The 20,436-nt window shown below is 39.6% G+C and overlaps 1 protein-coding gene across 3 annotated transcripts in view; it reads left to right on the top strand.

The window, feature by feature from the left end:
* The window catches only part of slc30a6 (solute carrier family 30 member 6), a 167,480-nt gene that overhangs the window by 113,453 nt on the left and 33,591 nt on the right, over positions 1–20,436 (top strand). The window contains exon 15 of one of the 3 annotated variants that reach the window (XM_059985646.1): positions 10,967–14,143. The exons of the other annotated variants lie outside the window; for them this stretch is intronic. Within the exon in view, the coding sequence (XP_059841629.1) occupies positions 10,967–11,476 (510 nt within the window). The 3' untranslated portion in view covers positions 11,477–14,143. Of the gene's footprint in view, positions 1–10,966; positions 14,144–20,436 lie in introns of those variants that run through there. 3 annotated transcript variants of the gene reach the window in all.

Here is a 20,436-nt window from a genome sequence, read left to right as displayed (position 1 = left end):
ATCACTATGCTTCATGGTAGGGATGGTGTGTTTTTTGAAGATATGTGGTGTTTGGCTTATGCCAAATTTAGCATTTAGCATTTAGCAAAAAGCTCAAATTTGGTTTCACTAGACCACAGAACCTCCTTCCAGCTGACTTCCGTCTCCCATATGCCTTCAGGCAAACTCTGGCTGAGATTTCATGTGAGTTTTTTTTTCCCCAGTGGTAGCTTTCTCTGTGCTGCTCTCCCATAAAGCTGCAACTGGTGAATCACCTGGGCAACAATTGTATGCGTAGTCTCTCCTATCTCGGCTACGGAAGCTTGTAACTCCTTCAGAGTTGTCAAAGGTCCCTTACTAGGCCCCTTCTTGCACAGTCCCTCAGTTTTTGAGGACAGCCTGGTCTAGGTAGATTTACAGCTGTGCCATGTTCTTTCCATTTCTGATGATTATCTTAATTGTGCTCAAGGGATACTTAGTGTCTTAGAAATGTTCTTGTATCCATCTCCTGATCTGTGCTTTTCAGTAACCTTTTTGTGGAGCTGCATGGAGTGTTCTTTTGTCTTCATGGTGTCATTTTTGCCAGGATACTGACTCTCTAGCAGTAGGACCTTCCAGATACAGATACATTTTTACTACAATCAATTGAATCAACTTCACCCCACACAGGTGATCTCCATTTAGTTATGTGACTTCTAAAACAAATTGGCTGCACCAGTGATGATTTGGTGTGTCATATTAAAGGGGGTGAATGCTTATGGAATCAATTATTTTGTGTTTTATATTTGTGATCAATTTAGATCACTTTGTAGAGATCTGTTTTCACTTTGACACAAAAGAACCTTTTTGTTGATCAGTGTCAAAAAAGCCAAATTAAATCCACTATGATTCAATGTTGTAAAACACTAAAACATGTAAACTTACGGGGAAGATGGGTGAATACTTTTTATAGACACTATACATGGCAAGTTTGCAATGGTTCACACAAACTTTTGCCTGCTTTAGTGATCCCTCTGACTGCCCAATTGAAAATGACTTTTAGTGCATGAAGCTTACTTTATAACAGAGGGTCCCCCCACCTTTCCAAGTTTTGATGGTTTGTGTCAAATACACATTTAAACCACAATATTTCCAAACTGGATCTTCGACTTTTTAACCGGAAGACCGCAATCTGTGCAAATCAAGAATAACATTTGCACTTCACTGATTATTAACACTGGCATACCTCAGAGATGGGTGCTTAGCCCTTTGCTCTTCTCTCTCTCTACACTCATGACTATGTGGTTGGACTCAACTCAAGTGCCATTATTTAAAATTTGCTGACAATACAACCACTGTTGGTAGTATCTCAGTTGGAGATGAGAGGGTATACAGGAGCAAGTTATACCAGCTAGATGAGTGGTGTTGCAACAACAGCCTTGCATTTAATGTCAATAAGACCAAATAACTGATTGTAGAGTTCAGAACAGATAAGACGAGGAACACACACTAGTCCTCATATAGGGATCAGAAATGGAGAGAATGGGCAATTTTAAGTTCCTGGGTGTCAATGTCTCTGAAGACCTAACCTTTTTTTTCTCAACAATTCAGGAACAGCTCCTTCCCCTATGCCATCCAATTCTGAATGGATATTGAGCCCATGAACACTAACTACTAGTACTTTTTTATTTCCATTTTTGCACTAATTTAATTTAAATGTTTAATATATGTGTGTGTGTATATCTATGTGTTTGAATATGGATATAATTTTTTTCCCTCACCCCTTATGGGTGGTGTGTATGTGTATTTTTCCCTTAATCTCAGGTCCTCTACAGTAGGCCTGGGAGCTTGAGGGTTTGGCGCTGTATCCTTTCAGTTCCTAGTAGTGCACTCTTCTGGACCAAGATCTCAGATGTTGTTCCCAGGATTTGTTGGAGCCACATTCTTTCTTCCTGATGTTACTGTCATTTGGGATTGCTACACTATTACTATTGCTTTCTTCTGTTCCTTTTCCAGTATTACAATGTCTGGTTGGTTGGCCAGTACCTGCTTATCACTCTGTATTTGGAAGTCTCACAGCTCTTCTCCACTACCTTCTCAGGTGTTTCCCATTTGGACTTGGGAGTGTCCAATCTATACTCAGTGCAGATGTTCTTCTACACAATCTCGGCAACCTGGTTGTGCCGTTCAGTGTATGTTGTCCCTGCTTACATCTTGCACCCTGCTACTATGTGCTGGATGGTTTCTGCAGATTTCTTGCATGGTCTGTATCTTGGGTCTTGTGTAATAGACTCCTGCTTCTATTGCTGTTGTGCTCAGTGCCTTGTGCAGCCATGAACAGCGCCTCTGTGCTGTCCCTCAGCTCTGCCATTTCTTCCCGTTGGTTGGACTTTCTTATGTCAGTACCTCTGATATCTGGCGATGGTACATCCTGTGCAGTGGCTTGTCCTGTCATGGCCTCTGGTCCTCTGGCTCTGCTTCACCCGCTTCCATTTCTGTATCCCCTGCCTGCTGTCTGAGGTATTCTTGTAGCAGGTCATCCTTGGGGTCATCTTCCTGACATACTCATGAATGTTTTGTATTTCTTCCAGGACTATGGCCTTGATACTTCCAAGTCCCCATTCTCCTTTATTCTGGCAGGCGTGCAGTTGCTTGATGTTTGATTTTGGATGGTATCCTCCATGTATTATTAGTAGTTTCCAGTCTTGATGTCAGCAGCTTCCAGTTCATTCCTTATCCTGCATTGTAGCTGGGTATCTGATGACCGGTAAGGCAAATGTGTTGATGACCCTGATCTTGTTCTTCCCATTCCGCTGGCTTTATGAGACCTGTCTCACTCTTCAAAGGTACTTGGATGTTGCAGCCTTCCTTGTATCCTCATTTTGGCTTCCTTGTCCTGCAGAATCCCAAGGTATTTGTATCTGTCCTGTACATCTGGTATGTGGCCTTTAGGTAACTTGACTCCTTCAGTCTTGATGAGTTTGCTTCTCTTCACCTACTTCGGCTGCCCTTTTCCAGTCCAAGTGACCTCCTGATGTCTCTGCTATACACTCTTGCCAGATGCATTAGTGAGCCAATGTGTCTCCCATTTCCTGCATTCAGCTTGATGTCATTCATGTACAGGTGGTGGCTGATGGTCTCTACTGTACCCACATCCACTCTTTGAGATAATCTGGCTGGGGGTGGGGGTTTCAAGCCTGTGCAGAACAGCAATGGGGATAGAGCATTGCCCCAGTATATTCCACATCTGATGGTCATTTGGTCTAGTGGCTTTGAGTTGCCTTCTAGCATTGTCTTCCAATGGCCTGCTGAGTTCCTGATGAAAGCCCTTAGTGTCTTGTTGGGAATTTTGGAGGCCAAAACTGGGAACCGTCCAGGCTTCGTGACACGGTGGTCTGGAGTTCAGGCCCCAGTGCTGACAGCCTAGCAGGGGTCTTAGGCTGGACCCCTCATGCTTAGGCTACATTTGCCCACAAAACCCTCCAGATGACAATGTCCAGAACAAGAAGAGTCTTGGACGTCACCCAGATTAACAAGGTCACCATCAGCACCAATGGTTGGGGAACCAGGACCATCTGGCAAGAAATATTGTGTATCTGTAGGCAGCGTGGGAAACGGCAGCAGAGGCCTTTCAGATCTGGTGCTACTTTAATTTAGTTTTTAAATTTAATTTTAAGGTACAATTAGGGTTTAGGGCAATGGATAACAGAGCAACTATCTACCATCGCCAGATACTGCTACAACACAGAGATTGCCCAAAAACTGCTGGTTGGATTGCACGACCTCGGCTTGCTGAGGGAATTGGGCCTGTAGTCCTCGGAGTCGCCTGATGCCGGTGGCCAGAAGTGGGGACGTCATAATCAGTGTGCGAGGAAGCGGAGGCGAGGCAAGCAGACAGGATTCTGTGCCAGGAAAAATGTAAGCCCTAGCCGGCTGGCTCTCCCGTCCATTCTGCTCTCCAATGGACATTAAATTGGACTACATCTGTGGCAACAAAATACTCGGCCGGAGTACAGAAACGGATGGAATCCCCAGACACTGTCGTTCAGCTGTTTATTTATGTAACAGATTTTCCCCCAAGTCATTGGATTACCAACCTACTGCCCTCTGCTGTGCCTATTGTCTTGTTTATTATTTATTGTAATGCACTGTTCTGTGTACTTTATGCGGTCCTGGGTAGGTCTGTAGTCTAGTGTAGTTTTTGTGTTGGTTTATGTAGTTCAGTGTAGTTTCATGTAGCACCATGGTCCTGAAAAACGTTGTCTCGTTTTTACTGTGTACTGTACCAGCAGTTTATGGTCAAAATGACAATTAAAAAGTGACTTGACTTGAAATTGGCTACCAGAACAAACCATAAATGTATGAGACTGGACAATGTGGGAAAAAATATATATACACACACTCGTACTGTAATTCACAGGTTTTTTCCCCTCTAGTGTCATATATTTCATTGTACTGCTGCTGCAAAGTTAACAAAGTTCACAACATTTGCTGGTGATATTAAACTTGATTCTGATTCTGAAATATCACATGAGGATATGTATAATCAGTAAACTGAACTCTGTTGAAAGCTCTTTTGCAATTTAATCACTGGATTAATGTCCAAATTACTTAACTATTTATTTAGTTTTCAACTATTAGTCAAAACCATTTTCTTAGTCACGGGGAATGAGCTTTTTAACCATTGCACTGATCTGAAAGGCTGAATCAATGATCTGTGTAAACTTAGAACTGTAATATTCCTTATGAAAGTATATCAATATGATGCTATATAAAATCAGTGTGTTTGAACTCCTTAAATCTTTAATTTGTGGGAGTAGCAAGTTCTTTCAGGGCAGGAATATTACTGAGATTTTAAAACATTAAATCAGCCCAATAAAGAGACTTACTGAACCTTTCAAAAATGTACCTATAGCTTGAGTTTTTAAGTTTGTGGGTTAAACTACTCTTGAAAAAAAAGTTTCAGATTGTTCATTTTTACCTGTGTCTCATGAATTATCAAGGAGTTGGTGTTGCAAGAAAATGGTTTCTTCCAGAAGAGTGCTTAATAATTACAGAATAATTCTTCTCTTTTTGCTGTTTATGAAAACTTCCCATGCTTAAAATGACTCTCATAACTCAGTATAATTTCTTCTTAGGGTTTTTAAGGAGACATATGAGGAGATTCAGTGGTTAAAACTTTTTAAGTCACCTTTTGAAATCCCACTTAAAAACTGCATAAAGGAAGTGGGAGGGGGCTATTATTTATTTTATTTGGCCAACATTGGAAACAGCCAATATTGCATCCACTATTTTTCTCTTTGAAGTTAAAGTAATTGAAATTAAAATGAGATGAAACAGGCAACTAATCTGATATCACCCTTTCTAACTGTTGCCCCCAAAGAAACAAGACCAAATGCAGTATTCATGTTGAATAGGGCTAAGAGCTTGTGGGTTGATTAAACGCAAAGAGATCACTACTGACAGTCGTGGCATTCTAATTATTTAATGCTCTAATTATTTGAGCTGTCCAAGTAGGACTCTCCATCTGAGTGAGTAGAGGGGCACAGATCTCTGGAGTTATTTGTATTCACCTAGGAAGAGGAAAATGTCAACCTGTGCAGTAGCTGAATCTGAACTCCCAAGATCTCACTGATCCTCCATATTCTGTCTTCAAATTTGATCTACCGAAATGACCCACTTCACACTTAGGTTGAACTCCATCTGCCATTTCTCAGCCCAGTTCTGCACTTATCGATGTCCCGCTGTAACCTCTGACAACACTCCAAATTATCCAAACACTCCCAACTTTTGTATCACCTGCAAACTTACTAACCCACCCTTCTACTTCCACATCTAGGTCATTTATAAAAATCACAAAGAGGAGGAGCCCCAGAACAGATCCCTGCGGAACATCACTGTCACCGGCCTTCATGCAGAATATGAGCCATCAACAACCACCCTTTGCTTTCTGTGGTCAAGCCAATTCTGGATCCACAAAACAAGGTCTCCTTGGATCCCATGCCTCATTATTTTCTGAATGAGCATGGCATGGGGAACCTTATCAAATGTCTTACTGAAATCCACTGCTCTACCTTCATCAATGTGCTTTGTTACATCCTCAAAGAATTCAGTCAGGTCCGTAAGGCATGACCTGCCCTTGACAAAGCCATGCTGACTATCCTTTAATCAGATTATATGTCTCCAAATGCTCATAAATCCTGCTTCTCAGGATCTTCTTTATAACTACATCAATATGTTGGGATCAGGTTAGATCCTCAGAGATCTTGACACCCAGGAACTTGAAACCTCACTCTCCTCTTCTGATCCCTCAATGAGGATTGGTATGTGTTCCTTCGTCTTACCCTTTCGGAAGTCCACAATCAGCTCTTTCGTCTTACTGACGTTGAGTGCAAGGTTGTTGCTGCGACACCGCTTCACTAGTTGGCATATCTCACTCTTGTATGCCCTCTCGTCACCACCTGAGACTACTAACAGTGGTTGTATCGTAAGCAAATTTATAGATGATATTCGATCAATGCCTAGCCACACAAAATTTTGCACCTTACATCTCCTTCCAACTTGCCCCCCAGCCTTAAATGCATACCCTCTGATATAGAATATTCCTGCCTTGGGAAGAAGGTACTGTCTCCTTGCTCCACACCTCTCATAATCTTATAAACCTCTAACAGATCTTACTTCAGCCTCCACTGCTCCAGAGAAAAATAAACAAGTTTGTCTAACCTCTCATTATAGCACATGCTCTCTAAACCAGGCAGCATTCTGGTAAACCTCATCAGCACCTTCTCCAAAGCCTCAATATCCTTTCCTATAATAGGGCGGCCTGAACTGTATGCAATACTCCGGATGCTGTGTGACTAAAGTTTTTTAAAGCCTCAACATAACTTCCTGACTTTTGAACTCACTGCTTCAACTAATAAGGCAAGCATGCTACATGCCTTTATAACCACCCCATCAGCCTGTGCAGCCACTTTCAGGGACCTAACATTTGGACCACACAATCCCCCTGCTCATCAACATTGTTAAAGGCAAGACCCTTAAGTTCAATGTACTGTCTCTATACATTTGAACTACCAAGGTTCAACATTTTACATTTAGCCACGTTAAAATCCATCTACCATTTCTCACCCCATACTGAACTGATCTATATCCCACTGTATTTGCCAGTTTTTTTTACACTAATAGAACAATTAGCGTAGAAGACTGGCAAAGTCTTCTTATGCAGAAACTTTAAAGTTTAATGTCACTGCATATAGGAGCAGAACCATAAACCTATGCTTTTTAGTTTCTTGTCAGAGTAGAGCATTGGATTTTAGAACTAATATTCATCTTTTCATCTTTGTTGCCTTTAAATTTTCAAATATCCCATCCAGCGTACACTTCTGATTCGTAAGGTCACCGCATTAGTGGTGACTTGCATCATTTGTTTTACTCCTGATGTCCTGAACATTTAGATTCAGTTTTGGCCCGTCAGTTTTAAAAATAAAGACAAACCAATCAAGAAGTGACATACTAATTCTAACAATGGCCAACAGGCACACTTCGATGATCATACAATTTCTTTTGGCCATGTCACATCTAATTCACTTTTATATGATAGTTGAAAAGCTTGAAACTTGATTGCAGAATGCATCTTTGTAGAATTTTTATTCAATCAAGTAATGTGTGAGTGCTCCAGATTATAGTATTTAATGTGCTTCACTAAGATCTGGATTTAAGGATTACAACAGTATAAACAATGGTCATTCCTAATGACTTCTATGCTGAACAGCTGGAGCTTTCTTCTGTGGCCTGTCATGGATCAGCTGGATGGTTCAGGATTGTTGGGCAGGATGATTTTTTCTGTAGACTAAAACTTGAAATGAGCCCAGTTTTGAAAGGTTGTCGTCAGTTTCAATTAACATCCAAGTCACTGACCACAATAGTGATTAACACTTAAATATCACTCTCTACAGTGCTTTCACATATATGGGTACTCCTGGTTCAAAGTAATTGTCAAGAATAGAAATTCTGAAAATAATATTAATGCACCTGTCCAAATGAATTTTAGATATTGCTAAGAACTAAAGAAGTGCAGCATTGTCAAGGTGTCAATCCTTTTGATTAGATATTTTATAAAGCGCCTAGTTCAATTCTCCAGCAGGTAAAAAAAAAATCTCGTGGCCAAGCATATAGAATACCATTTCTCACTACTGCATATATTTCCATTCAACATCACTTTTTTTAAAGGAAGCCAGTTGTCTAGACATCATCATGTGAGATTTTACAGCAGTAACTACGCTCAGAAGTATTGGCCATTAAAGTAACTTGAGATGTTGTGAGACCATGAAAGATGCTATTTAAATGTACCTATTTTTTGTAAATGGAAGGTAATTCTGTCAGTGAAATAGACTATATATGGAGATAAATAAATGGAAGAATGGTACAATCGAACATAGCTCAAGCTAAAAGCTTAAGCTGCTAAAATTGTACAGTTTGAGGATTTTGGCTTGAGAGTCAAGTTCTCTCTTCAGTTTTTTACCCTTTCCCCTCTTGTATTTTTGCCATTATTTTGTCCACTGAGTCACATTTCTCATGCAGATTTAATTTGCAAGGATTCTTACTTTCCCATATGCAGAGGGAAACAGGTACCTATTTTCCTCGTAAAATCTCAGGCCTCGTCCATCCTACTTCAGTATATTGGCAATGGTTTGTACCATTTTGTGATTTGCACAAGTATCAACAAGTAAATTTTTGTTACTAAATTTTAATCAAGGGGACCAGCATAGTAAACTTCCTTTGAAGTATTCTGTCTGAAACCTTTCATGCTCCTAAGAAACTGGAGTAGGAATAGACACAGTAGGCTCCTTGAGTTTAACCAACATTCAGTAAGATTGTGCCCCATTCAATCCTAATTAAAGTTTCCCTTGCCGGCTTTCCCCACTATAGCTTAAGTGTGTGTCGTTTTCCACCTTGAATATATTCAATGAGCCCATTGCCAGTTGTTCTGTGGTAAAGAATTACAAGGTTTCATCATCTTTTGATAGAAAAAAATTTCTCATCTCTGTCTTAAATGGTCAATCTCTTATTCTTGTTATGTCCTTTTACTCTATATTTCTATACATCCTCTCGATCTCTCTGACACCCTATCAGTCCCTTGCAGTATCTTGTTAACTTCAATACGATCACCTCCCATTCCTGTAAACTCTATTGAATATAGACTCAACCCTTCATCATACATCCCCTCATCACAAAAATCAATAAACTGAATTTTCTCTGCACTGCTTTCAGTGCAGTTATATCTTTCCTTCATTTTGGGAGTCAAAATTGTTAGCAATACTCCAGTATGGTCTCACAAACACCCTGTAAATTTTCATCCAAACTTAACCTGCTCCTTGTAATATAAACCAACATTCCATTAATCTACCTAACGATGACTTGTACCTGCCAGCCAACTGTTTCATTCATCTCTTCTCACCAATCTGAATCCCCTGCAAGCTCTTTTTGTCCTCAGCCCCCAGCTTGCTAACCCACTTGTCTTTACATCAGCAGCACCTTTGGCTGCAAGTCAAAACAGATTATTAATCGTGACATCCCAGCACTGATCACTATAATGCTCCACAAGTTATTGTTTACCAATCTAAAAATGACACATTTATCCCAGCTCTCTTTTGACTTTCACTTCTCTCCTATCTATAATAGTATTTGTCCTCATCCCTCTGTGCTCAAGTTTTGTGCAGTCACCTATTATGTTGCACCTCATAGAATTCCTTCTGGAAGTCCAAATATTCTATATGTACAGATTCCCCTTTATCCATCCCATTTATTACATCCTCATAGAGTTTCAGGTAATTAGATTGATAGTATATCCCTTTCATAAATCCACGTTGACTCTGCTTGGTTATATTAGGTTATGTTATTAGCTACTTAAGAATAAATTCCAGCATGTCCCAATGATAGATGGTTGGCTAACTGGCCTATAGGCTCCTGCTTTTTGTCTCCCTCATTTCTTGAAGGAGACATTAAATTTGTAGTTTTACAAGTTTTACAAAAGTTTTACACTGTCACCTTTCCAGATTCCAGGGAGATTTTGTATCTGTAGAAAGTTCATAGATTGTCCTCATGACTGTGTGGGTTTCTTCTGGGTGCTCCAGTTTCTTCGCACATTCCAAGGACGTATAGATTAGGGTTAGTAAGTTGTGGGCATGCTAAATGATGATACTTGCGTCCTGCCCCAGCGCTTCATGGACTGTGTTGTTCAATACATTTCACTGTGTATTTCAATGTACAAGTGAAAAATATACCACATCAAGGTTGCTTAGCAATTAGCAACCCTTTTACAGGTCAGGGCATCAGAGTTCGGAGTTCAATTCCGACATCAGTTGTAAGGACTCTGTACGTCCTCCAGATGGGTTTGGGTTTTCTCCAGATCTTCTGGTTTCTTCCCATAGTCCAAAGATGTACCGGTTAGTAGGTTAATTGGTCATTGTAATTTGTCCAATGATTAAGCTAGGGTTAAATCAGGGAGTGCTGGGCGACGTGCTTCAAAGGGCCAGAAGGGCCTATTCCTCTCTGTATCTCTAAATAAATAAATCAAATAAAGCTAATTTTTAAAATAGAATTCTGTCTTTCCTTTCAATCTAATACTATATTTAAATACGTTTGCTAGTCACAGATATTCTTTTTTACTCACTGCTATATACTTAAGTCTTAGCAAAGATGTCTCTAAAAATCTGCCATTGCTGGCCAGCAACTCACCCTTTTATCTATTCTCCCAGTACACTTTAACCAACTCTGTTTTTGTACCATTGCGAGTTTAGGCGATGAGCTTTTGACCCAAGTTTCTCACCTTTAAACTGGATTTTAAATTCTATCACTTGCTGAAAACCTTGGTTTACAATACGTGGAATTTATTTTTCAGAATTTGTTTTCATTATTGATTTATAATATGGATTACAACGCTTACAATTAAATTCTATGTAATTACGTCATATCGTGGTAAAAGTTTTTTTTGCTTTTCTCTCTTCAGGTTGGCTCTATACATGTACGGATTAGGAGAGATGCAAACGAACAATTAGTGTTGGCTCACGTGACCAATCGCCTATCCGCACTTGTTAAAACCTTAACAGTTCAGATTTTTAAGGATGATTGGGTTAGGCCATCGTTAGTTACAGCATCAATCCCAAGCAACATATTGAACCCACTGGACAATACTAATATTGCACCAAGTACAGCTGTAAGGCCTCTGGCAGACATGAACCCCATCACCTCGACACCAACAAAACCAACCAGCCCCCCTCCTGAATTCTCCTTCAACACACCGGGCAAGAACATCAACCCAGTTATCCTTCCAACAGCTCCATCAACTCGACCTTATGGTTTAGGACTCAACTATGGAGTTGCTGCATATGGAAGTGCTTTTAATCCTGGTATGGGAAGGCCAGGAACTGGAATGACTCAGGGATTCAGATCTACATTGATTAACATTCCAAACAAATACCCAACAGGTACTCAAGGACATGTCAACCACTTCAGATAATTGGTGTAGCATAGTCCTACATGATGTGAAGACCTATTTCAACCGATTTCTACAAGTTGATTCCTCTTACAAAGGACAACTGAGTAAAATATTTTAACTGTGGGGAATGTATTTTGGGCCTGTTACATCAAATTTGTTTTATTTCACGTGCCTGCTCCTTAAATCATATATTCTTCTCAAAGTGCTTTTCAAAATCAAACTAAATATTTGGCTAAGTTTATAGTTTTTGGCTGGGCAGGCCATGAGGACCTGCTTATAAGCTTTATATCTGACCGTCAAGCTAAGTAAGCTGTCAGAGCACTGACAACTCTTGCTGTTGCCCATCTGATGGTCTGGATGAGATCTGAAATCATACCAATATAGGGAGCAATAGTGTACAGAAGGGCATTCAATGAAAAGTTTTGGAATAATTTCACGTTTTGGGTGACTTCAGCAAGTGGCCCCAAAGCCTTTGGTTATAAACACTACAGTTGTTCAGTTCAGATTGTTAGTTTTCCTGCTTGCAAATTAATTTCACAGAGAATATTTGTAACTAACTCTACATGATTGACATGATGTCACCAATGAAGGCTTCAGCATGGCCATGGCTATGAAATTCAATTCATTTTTGGAAAATCATTTTTATCCTGTGAATCTGTTTATTAAGCAAAGGATATGATTAGTGATATCAGTGTTAAGAAACTTCAGAATTGTTATTTTGGAGACACTGCAGTCTTCCACTAGCTTAAGCAGACAGATCATTTGTGGGAAGTCTAGTCTGCTTAGCTGTTTCTGAAACCAGGGTATCCATGCATTATGTTCGGTAATCCTTCAGGTATTCAGCTATGATTTGTCATGTCTGATTATGATATCTGGTTGAATTCATTGTAGAGTGGGTTGTCACTGTAAATATCACCTATAAAAGTCTAACTTATCTGTTATGAGAAATGAACTGTACAGTTGATAGTTTTGTTCAGAGATTTTCAAGAAAAGGTGGAGATTATTTAAAATACTAAAATATGTCTATAAATATGTTCTGTATTTTGTACTATGGATATAGGTTTGATATATTTGGCATCAATATACATAAATCAGATTTTTGGAAAAAACTGGATCAACTATGACAGAAGCAAATTCAACCTGTTGTGAATATGTTAAAGATAATTTGTTTTGTTTTGCATAACAGTTATATTGACCAATAAAGTGGGAACCAAAATAGCAAACTGCTGTGGTATTAGTAAATTAGCGTAGTTGTGAACTTGGCACTCCATTAAAATGATCTGTCTAACACTAACTTTTTTCAAGTGGACGTGGAATAAATACAGTAAGATGCCACGTTTAAGTTCAGGATTACCACTTGAGAAAACACCCCAACCTCTACCCTGTTAAGAACATAAGAAATAGGAGCAGGAGTCGGCTATCTGGCCAGTCGAGCCTGCTGCACCATTCAATAAGACCAGGCTGATCTGGCCATGGACTCATCTCCACCATCCTGCCTTTTCCCCATAACCCTTAATTCCCCTACTATACAAAAATCTATCCAACCTTGATTTAAATATATTTACTGATGTAAGTATATCCACTGCTTCATTGGACAGAGAATTCCACAGATTCACCACTCTGGAAAAAGCAGTTCCTTCTCATCTCCACCCTAAATCTACTCCCCCCAAATCTTGAGGCTATGACCCCTAGATCTAGTCTCACCTACTAGTGGAAACAATTTTCCTGCCTTTATCTTATCTATCCCTTTCATAGTTTTATATGTTTCTATAAGATCTCCTCTCATTATTTTGAATTGCATTGACTACACTCCTAGGCGACTCAATCTCTCCTCATAGTCCTACTCATAATATCTCCTCATCTCTATAATCAACCTTCTCTGCACTGCCTCCAAAGCCAGTATATCCTTCCTCAAGTAAGGAGACCAGAACTACATGCAGTACTCCAAGTGCAGCCTCACCAGTAATCTGTACAGTTGCAGCATAACCTCCTGCTCTTAAATTCAATCCCTCTAGCAATGTAGGCCAAAATATCCATTTGCCTTCTTGATAGCCTGCTGCACCTGCAAACCAGCCTTTCGTGATTCAGTCCCCTGAATGTCTTATATGTTTGAATAAGGTCATCCTTTATTCTTCTAAACTCTAAGGCCAAAGCTATTTGGTCTCTCTTAGTTGGACAATCCTCTCATCGTAGGAGTTGCCTTTAGCCTTGCCTTCAGTTTTGCTATGGTTTTTGTAGCTGAGGGGGACCAAGCTCTGTGCAATATTCCAAGTGAGGCTTCACCAGCATCCCATTCAACAACAAAACCACATTTTTAAACTTCAATACCTTTGGAACAAATGACAAATTATTTGCTTTAACTACATTTTGGACCTTCTAGCTTTTTGTAATTCTTGCACAAGATGACCAAGATCCCTCCTTCACAGGATGTCTCCATTGAAATAATCTGCATTTTAGATTTCTCTAAACAAGGTTCAAAGTATATGTATTATCAAATTGCAAATATATCATCATATTTTCTTTTTGGCATTCATGGTAAATATGAAGAATCAATAAAAAAACAACACAAAGGCAGATGGCCAATGTGTAAAAGACAACAAACTGTGTAAATACAAAAGGAAAAAACAATAATAATAAATAAATATCAAGAACATGAGTTGTAAAATCCTTGAAAGTGAGTCCATAAGTATTATTTATTCACTATCCTTATTCTCCATTGACCCCACATTCACTTCAGGAGCCCTGTTCCTATTCATACATCCATTTTACTGATTATGTTTTTATATGTAAGTTTTCCCTGAAAATTCATTTCCTCCATTCCTGTGAGCTTTTTAGTCTTCTGCTACGATGTTCCACCCAGTGAGAGCTCTAGAATTAAGTGTAGTTTCAGAGTCAGAGATACTTATTTAAGGCAGATGAGAAAGGATTTCTTTTCAGAGGGTCCTGACTCTGGTACTCTCTACTTTGGAGAATTGTGGAGGCAAAGTCATTGAATTTACATAAAGCTGTTTTGACAGGCCCATGAACTACAAGGTAGTTGAGGGATATGAGAAGAGTATGGGACAGTGGGTTGAATACTGGAGCAAGTTTTTGGATCAAATTACCTACTTCAATTACTTATTTAATACAACATAGAAAATGGTTGGGCCATTTGGCCCACGATGTTGCACCAATCTTGATGCTAATTTAAACTAAATATCCTCCTCCTGTGTATGATTCATATCCTTTATTTCCCTTCCTATTCATTTGTCTCTCTTAGTTATCCTCATTTTGAAGTTTTCTGCACTTTATCATTCATTTTTCCAATGCCAAGCTCCTGTTACTTTAAGATGGATTCTACTCAAAGGAGAGTATAGACTGATGAGTTTGCCACTCATTGTTTTCAGTCCTCCAAACTTACTATCATCCAAGCTCTGAAGAACTTTATCAATGGCCTTCACCTGATCCTGTGCAGTTGTGATATAGGTCTTCAAGTAGTATCTGCCTGCAAAAATAATCATTTATGCGGGTCACTTGAGTTGATGCTCTTTTCTTCTGGAAGGATCTCGTAGACATTTTGCACTGCTTGTCAGCTCCTCCAAAGCAATCATCGGAATAAATTCCCACCATATGCAGAATGATGTGGCAAAGAGAGTCTTTTATCCCTTGTTCATCTCTACATTTGGTTAATAAATGTGAGTCTGCCTGCTCTTCGACCATGTGCTCACCCAGACCCGCTACCACAGCAGATTCCTTCTTCTCCAGCCCTTGACCTTTCCCACACACCTAGCCTCACCTTTCACCTTCTGGTTAGCCTCCTTCCACACATGCCCTCACCCCATCTTTTTATTTTGGCATCTTGCCCCTTCCTTCTCAGGGTCTCGACCTGAAGCATCGACTATCTATTCATTTCCATAGGTTCTGCCAGACCTGATGTATTCCTTCAGCATTTTGTGTGCCTTGCTTTGGACTTCCAGCATCTGCAGACTTTGTTGCATTTATGTCTAATATATTCTAACAAACGTTGGGAGAAAAATGAATTTAATTAAGAACCCGAGCATGTAGACAGCTCTTTCAGTGATTTTTCTATACATTTGCTTAACTAGTTCATATTTTAATCATAAAATCCACGATTAAAATATAGTTAAACAAAGAGAGCCACAAAATATGATTTTTTTTGCCCCTAGCTATGTACAACAATAACTAATCAGACATGTTTATTGGATCATGTAAACACAAAGAATCCAGGTCAATGCACTCTCATACTCAATGATTTTGTTTAACTCTTCACCCCAGCTACAGAAATGGTTTCAGCTGAAGAAGTGGTTGTCCACTGATGGTAAAGGGTTAAAAGGTTCACTGCACTCTGATAATAACTGGTATTGTTTAATAGCAAAGCTGATATGCGCACAGGCCAAGACAACAGCTGCAAATTTCAGAGTTCCTCGTGGTTATGTGCCAGAAACCCCCACTGTTACGAGGTTAGCACTCAGCAGCTCATTGATCCATTTGACATTGCACAAGACTAATGTCATGTGTTCACATCATGTTAACTGAAATCCAAAATTGATTGAGAACTATGTTGCTGTGTCTTTGCCAACAAAATTTAAATTATTCATTTACATAACGTGAGTCTTGCTTACTATGTGGGCATTTATTGTGCATTTCAAATTACCCCTAAATTGAATGGTTTGTTGAATCATTTCAGGGGGCCATCAGGAGTCAAGAATGTAACTGTAGGTAATGGGTCCCATAAGTCAAGACCACGCAAGAACAGTAAATGCTGTGCCCTGAAAAATATTGGTCAGTGAGATTTTTTCATTTCACTGTTATCGACATAATCTTTTCTATACTTCTAAAATTATTTAACCACTTACGTTTAAATTCCTCACTTCCCCTAGTTGGAAGTGAACTTAGATCAATAATCCACTTATCACCACAATGGTACCACATCCCTATATTCATAAAATTATTTTAAATAATTTGCCTATCACTGTAATAGGTCTACAATGGATGCAATCTCACTAGCTCCCCATCCAGCCTTGGACCACCTGGACAATAGCAATTCCTATGTCAGGATGATGATTATTGACTATAGCTTAGCGTTCAACACCATCATACCCTCACCACTAATCAGCAAACTCCAAAGCCTGGGTCTCTGTACCTCCTTCTGAAACAGGATTATTGATCTCCTCTTTAGGAGGCCACAGTCAGTGTAGGTCAAAAGTAACATCTGCTCACTGACAATCAACACTGATACACCTTAAGGATATGTGCTTAGCCCATTGTTCTACTCTCTCTGCACCCACAACTGTGTGGTTAGGCACAGCTCAAATGTCGTCTGAAAATTTGCTAATGACAACTATTCGCAGAGTTTCAAATGGCGATGAGGAGGCATACAGGAGTGAGATACATCAGCTAGTTGAGAGGTGTCAATACAACCTTGTACTCAATATAAGTAAGACCAATGAATTGATTGTGGACCTCAGGAAGGGAAAGTCAAGGCAACACACACTAGTCCTCATCAAGGGATCAGCACTGGAAAGGGTGAGCAGTTTCAAATTCCTGGGTGTCAACATCTCTGAAGATCTATCCTGGACCCAACATACTGATGCAGTTGCAAAGAAGGCACGTCAGTGTCGATATTTCATCAGGAGTTTGAGGAGACTTGGTATTTCACCAAAGACTCTAGCAAACTTATACAGATGTACCGTGCAGAGCATTCTAACTGGTTGCATCACTGTCTGGGAATGAGAGGCCACTGCACAGTATTGGAAAATGCTGCAGAAAGTTGTAAACACAACTAGCACTAGCTTCCCCAGCAGCAAGGACATCTTCAAAAGGCCATACCTTAAAAAAGCTGCATCCATCATTAAGGACCCCCATTACCCAGACATGTCCTCTTCTCATTGCTACCAGCAAGGAGGAGGTACAGGAGCCTGAAGACACACACTCAACATTTCAGAAACGGGTTCTTCCCCGCCACCAGCAGATTCCTGAATAGACAATGAACCTATGTACACTACCTCACTGTTTTTGCTCACTCTTGCATTACTTATTTAATTCATTATATATATATATATATATATTCTTATTGTAATTTGTAGTTTATCATTATTATGAATTGTGTTGTACTGCTGCTGCAAAACAACAAATTTCATGACATATGCCAGTGGTATTAAACCTGATTGTGATAGTGATTCTGAAAATATACATATACTACTTGTACAGTAAAAATCAGTAGCCAGGTGATTTTGATTTATTAATCACCTATTATCTGGGCTTCCTGCAATATTACAAATAAGCATTATGCATAATTAAAATTATTTCAACTCTCAAAACTTCATTATGTTTCCAGAGAACTTTTACTTTACTACTCAATCTTGGTGGTCAGTTTTCAAACATTATATTGGACCCAGCTTTTTTTTTAGTTATCTTTCTTCCCTTCTGGTGTCCCCTGAACAAAGAGGTAAGCAATCCATTTCTGTGACCATCCAGAGACAGGCAAAAGACTTTATGCAGAAGACTACTGTAGTTTGATACAAGGAGTGAGAATGAGACTACTGCATCTTTTAAAGGAAAACCAAAAGAAACACCACTAGTCTTTTGTATCCACTGCACTTCAACTTCAGCAGCACAGAACTACTTGGACAAGTTCCAGGCGAGGTCACAACTACCACTTTCCTGAGATGTGCTAAAGGAGTCCGACACCAAATCTGTTGATCATCTCCTATTTGTTCAACAGTACTTGTTCCCAGTTAGAGTGGGGCTGGACGATTTCTTTCTGTATAACATCAAGACCAAGGGATGTGATAAACAATTTGAAATGTGAGGTAGTGTGCAGAGAATAACTAACTATGGTCAACCCTCTGAGTAATGACAGTGTTGTTGGGATGTTGCACATCTTTACAGTTGGGCATAACTTTCTAGTTTACTGAGGGTATTCCGGGAATCATTGCTGACCCTGACTCTGCTGAATGTCTGAAGGTCGTACCAGCCTGAACTGTGATTTTTTCCCTTTTATCTTCCACATTTTTAACTTCTTTTGTTTTGAATTTTGATTCTAGTTTTAATTAAACAATTTATACATTCAAGATTGGTTACAGAGGGAAGTATGTAATTACTTAAAGAAGCGTAACAGGATTTGTCTCTGAGATTGCAAATAAGCTAATGGAATGCCTTCCATCAAAGAGGTAGCGCAAGCAGAATAGGCTTGAATAGTCTTCTTCAGTGCTGTGAAGTTCTTTGGCTCTGATTGAACTTACTCAACAATTTCCTCCCTCGATGGCTTGAAAGCCAACTTCAATCATAACTTCAAAGTTCAAAGTAACTTTATTATCAAAGTACATACTGTATATGTCACTGTATACAATCCTGAGATTCACTACCTTGTCATACTCCATAAATCCAATAACTATAATAGAATCAATGAGAAAAGCACATCAACTAGGCATACGATCTGAGTGCAAAAGACAACAAACTGTGCAAATACTAATAGAAAGAAGTAATAATAATAAATGAACAATAAATATCAAGAACATGAGATGAAGAGTCCTTGAAGTGAGTACACAGGTTGTGGAAATTTTCAGTGATGAGGCAAGTGAAATTGAGTGAAGTTATCCCCGATAGCTCAAGAACCTGATGTTTGAGGGGTAATAACTTTTCCTGAACCCGGTGATTTGAGGCTCCTGTACCTTCCTGACGGCAGCAATGAGAAGAGAGCATGGCCTAGATGGTGGGGTTGCCTGAGAATGGATGCTGCTTTCCTGCTACAACACTCCTAGTAACTGTGCTCAATGATTAGGAGGGGTTTACCTGTGATGGACTGGGCCATGTCCACTGCTCTTTGTAGGATTTTCCATTCAAGGGCATTGGTGTTTCCATATTAGGCTGTGTTGCAGCCGGTCAATATACTCTCCATCTATAGAAGTTTGTCAAAGTTGTTGATGTCATGCCGAATCTTTGCAAACCTCTAAGGAAGTAGAGGTGCTGCCGTACTTTCTTCGTAACTCCACTTACATGTTGGTTCCAGGACAGGTCCTCTCAAATGGCAACGTTGCAGAATTTAAAGTTGTTGACCCTCTCCACCTCTGATCCCTTGGTGAGAGCTGGCTCATGGATGTCCAGTTTCCACCTCCTGAAATCAATAATCAGCTTTTGTCCAACAAAAGGAAGATTAACCAGTACAAAATTAAAATTAAGACTGTGACACTAACTGTAGTGAAAGAGACTGCATCAGCACAGGCGGCAAGGATAGAGAAGCAAATATGGTGGTTGAACTGGGGCCAAATGCCTGTTAGCAGTTTACATTACACTCACAGTCTGATGCTGTTGTGTTCCATGTCGTAAATCATGTCTAGAATTTACACTTTTAAAATAATCAATTTGCAGTCAAACTGGTACAAATGTTGCTAAGGTCAAAAATGGCACAAAAACCTAAAAGCTGGTCCCCACTTTGCAGTCTTAGAGTTCAATGAAGCAGTACTTTGCCAAATATTTGAAGTAATTCGAGATTGATAATCATAATCTGTTACATGTCAAGGAAGTATTTTAAAGAAGAAAGTTGAGCTTTACCCACTTCTGAAATCCAGTTTTATTAACTATAAAAGAAGTAAATTTCAGTTTCCAGGTTCAATATCAATTGCCAATTCATAAGACCTAAAACCATAAGACATAGGAGTAGAATTAGGCCATTGGCCCACCAAGTCTGTTCTGCCATTTAATCATGGCTGATCCATTTTTTTCCTTCTTCAGCCCCACTCCCCGGTCTTCTCCTCGTAGTCTTTGAGGCCATGTCCAATCAAGAACCTATCAAGTTCTGCTTTAAATACACCCAACGACCTGGCCTCCACAGCTGCCTGTGGTAATGAATTCCACAAATTCACCACCTTCTGGCTAAAGAAAGTTCTCTGCATCTCTGTTTTAAATGGACGCCCCTCTATCCTGAGGCTCTTTTCCTAGACTCCCCCATCATGGAAAATATCCTTTCCACAACTACTCTG

The sequence above is a fragment of the Hypanus sabinus genome, chromosome 12, assembly GCF_030144855.1.
Source record: "Hypanus sabinus isolate sHypSab1 chromosome 12, sHypSab1.hap1, whole genome shotgun sequence".
In the NCBI taxonomy this organism is placed as follows: Eukaryota; Metazoa; Chordata; class Chondrichthyes; order Myliobatiformes; family Dasyatidae; genus Hypanus; species Hypanus sabinus.
The sequence above is the reverse complement of the archived record's forward strand: the minus strand, read 5'-3'. Positions and strand labels throughout refer to the sequence as shown.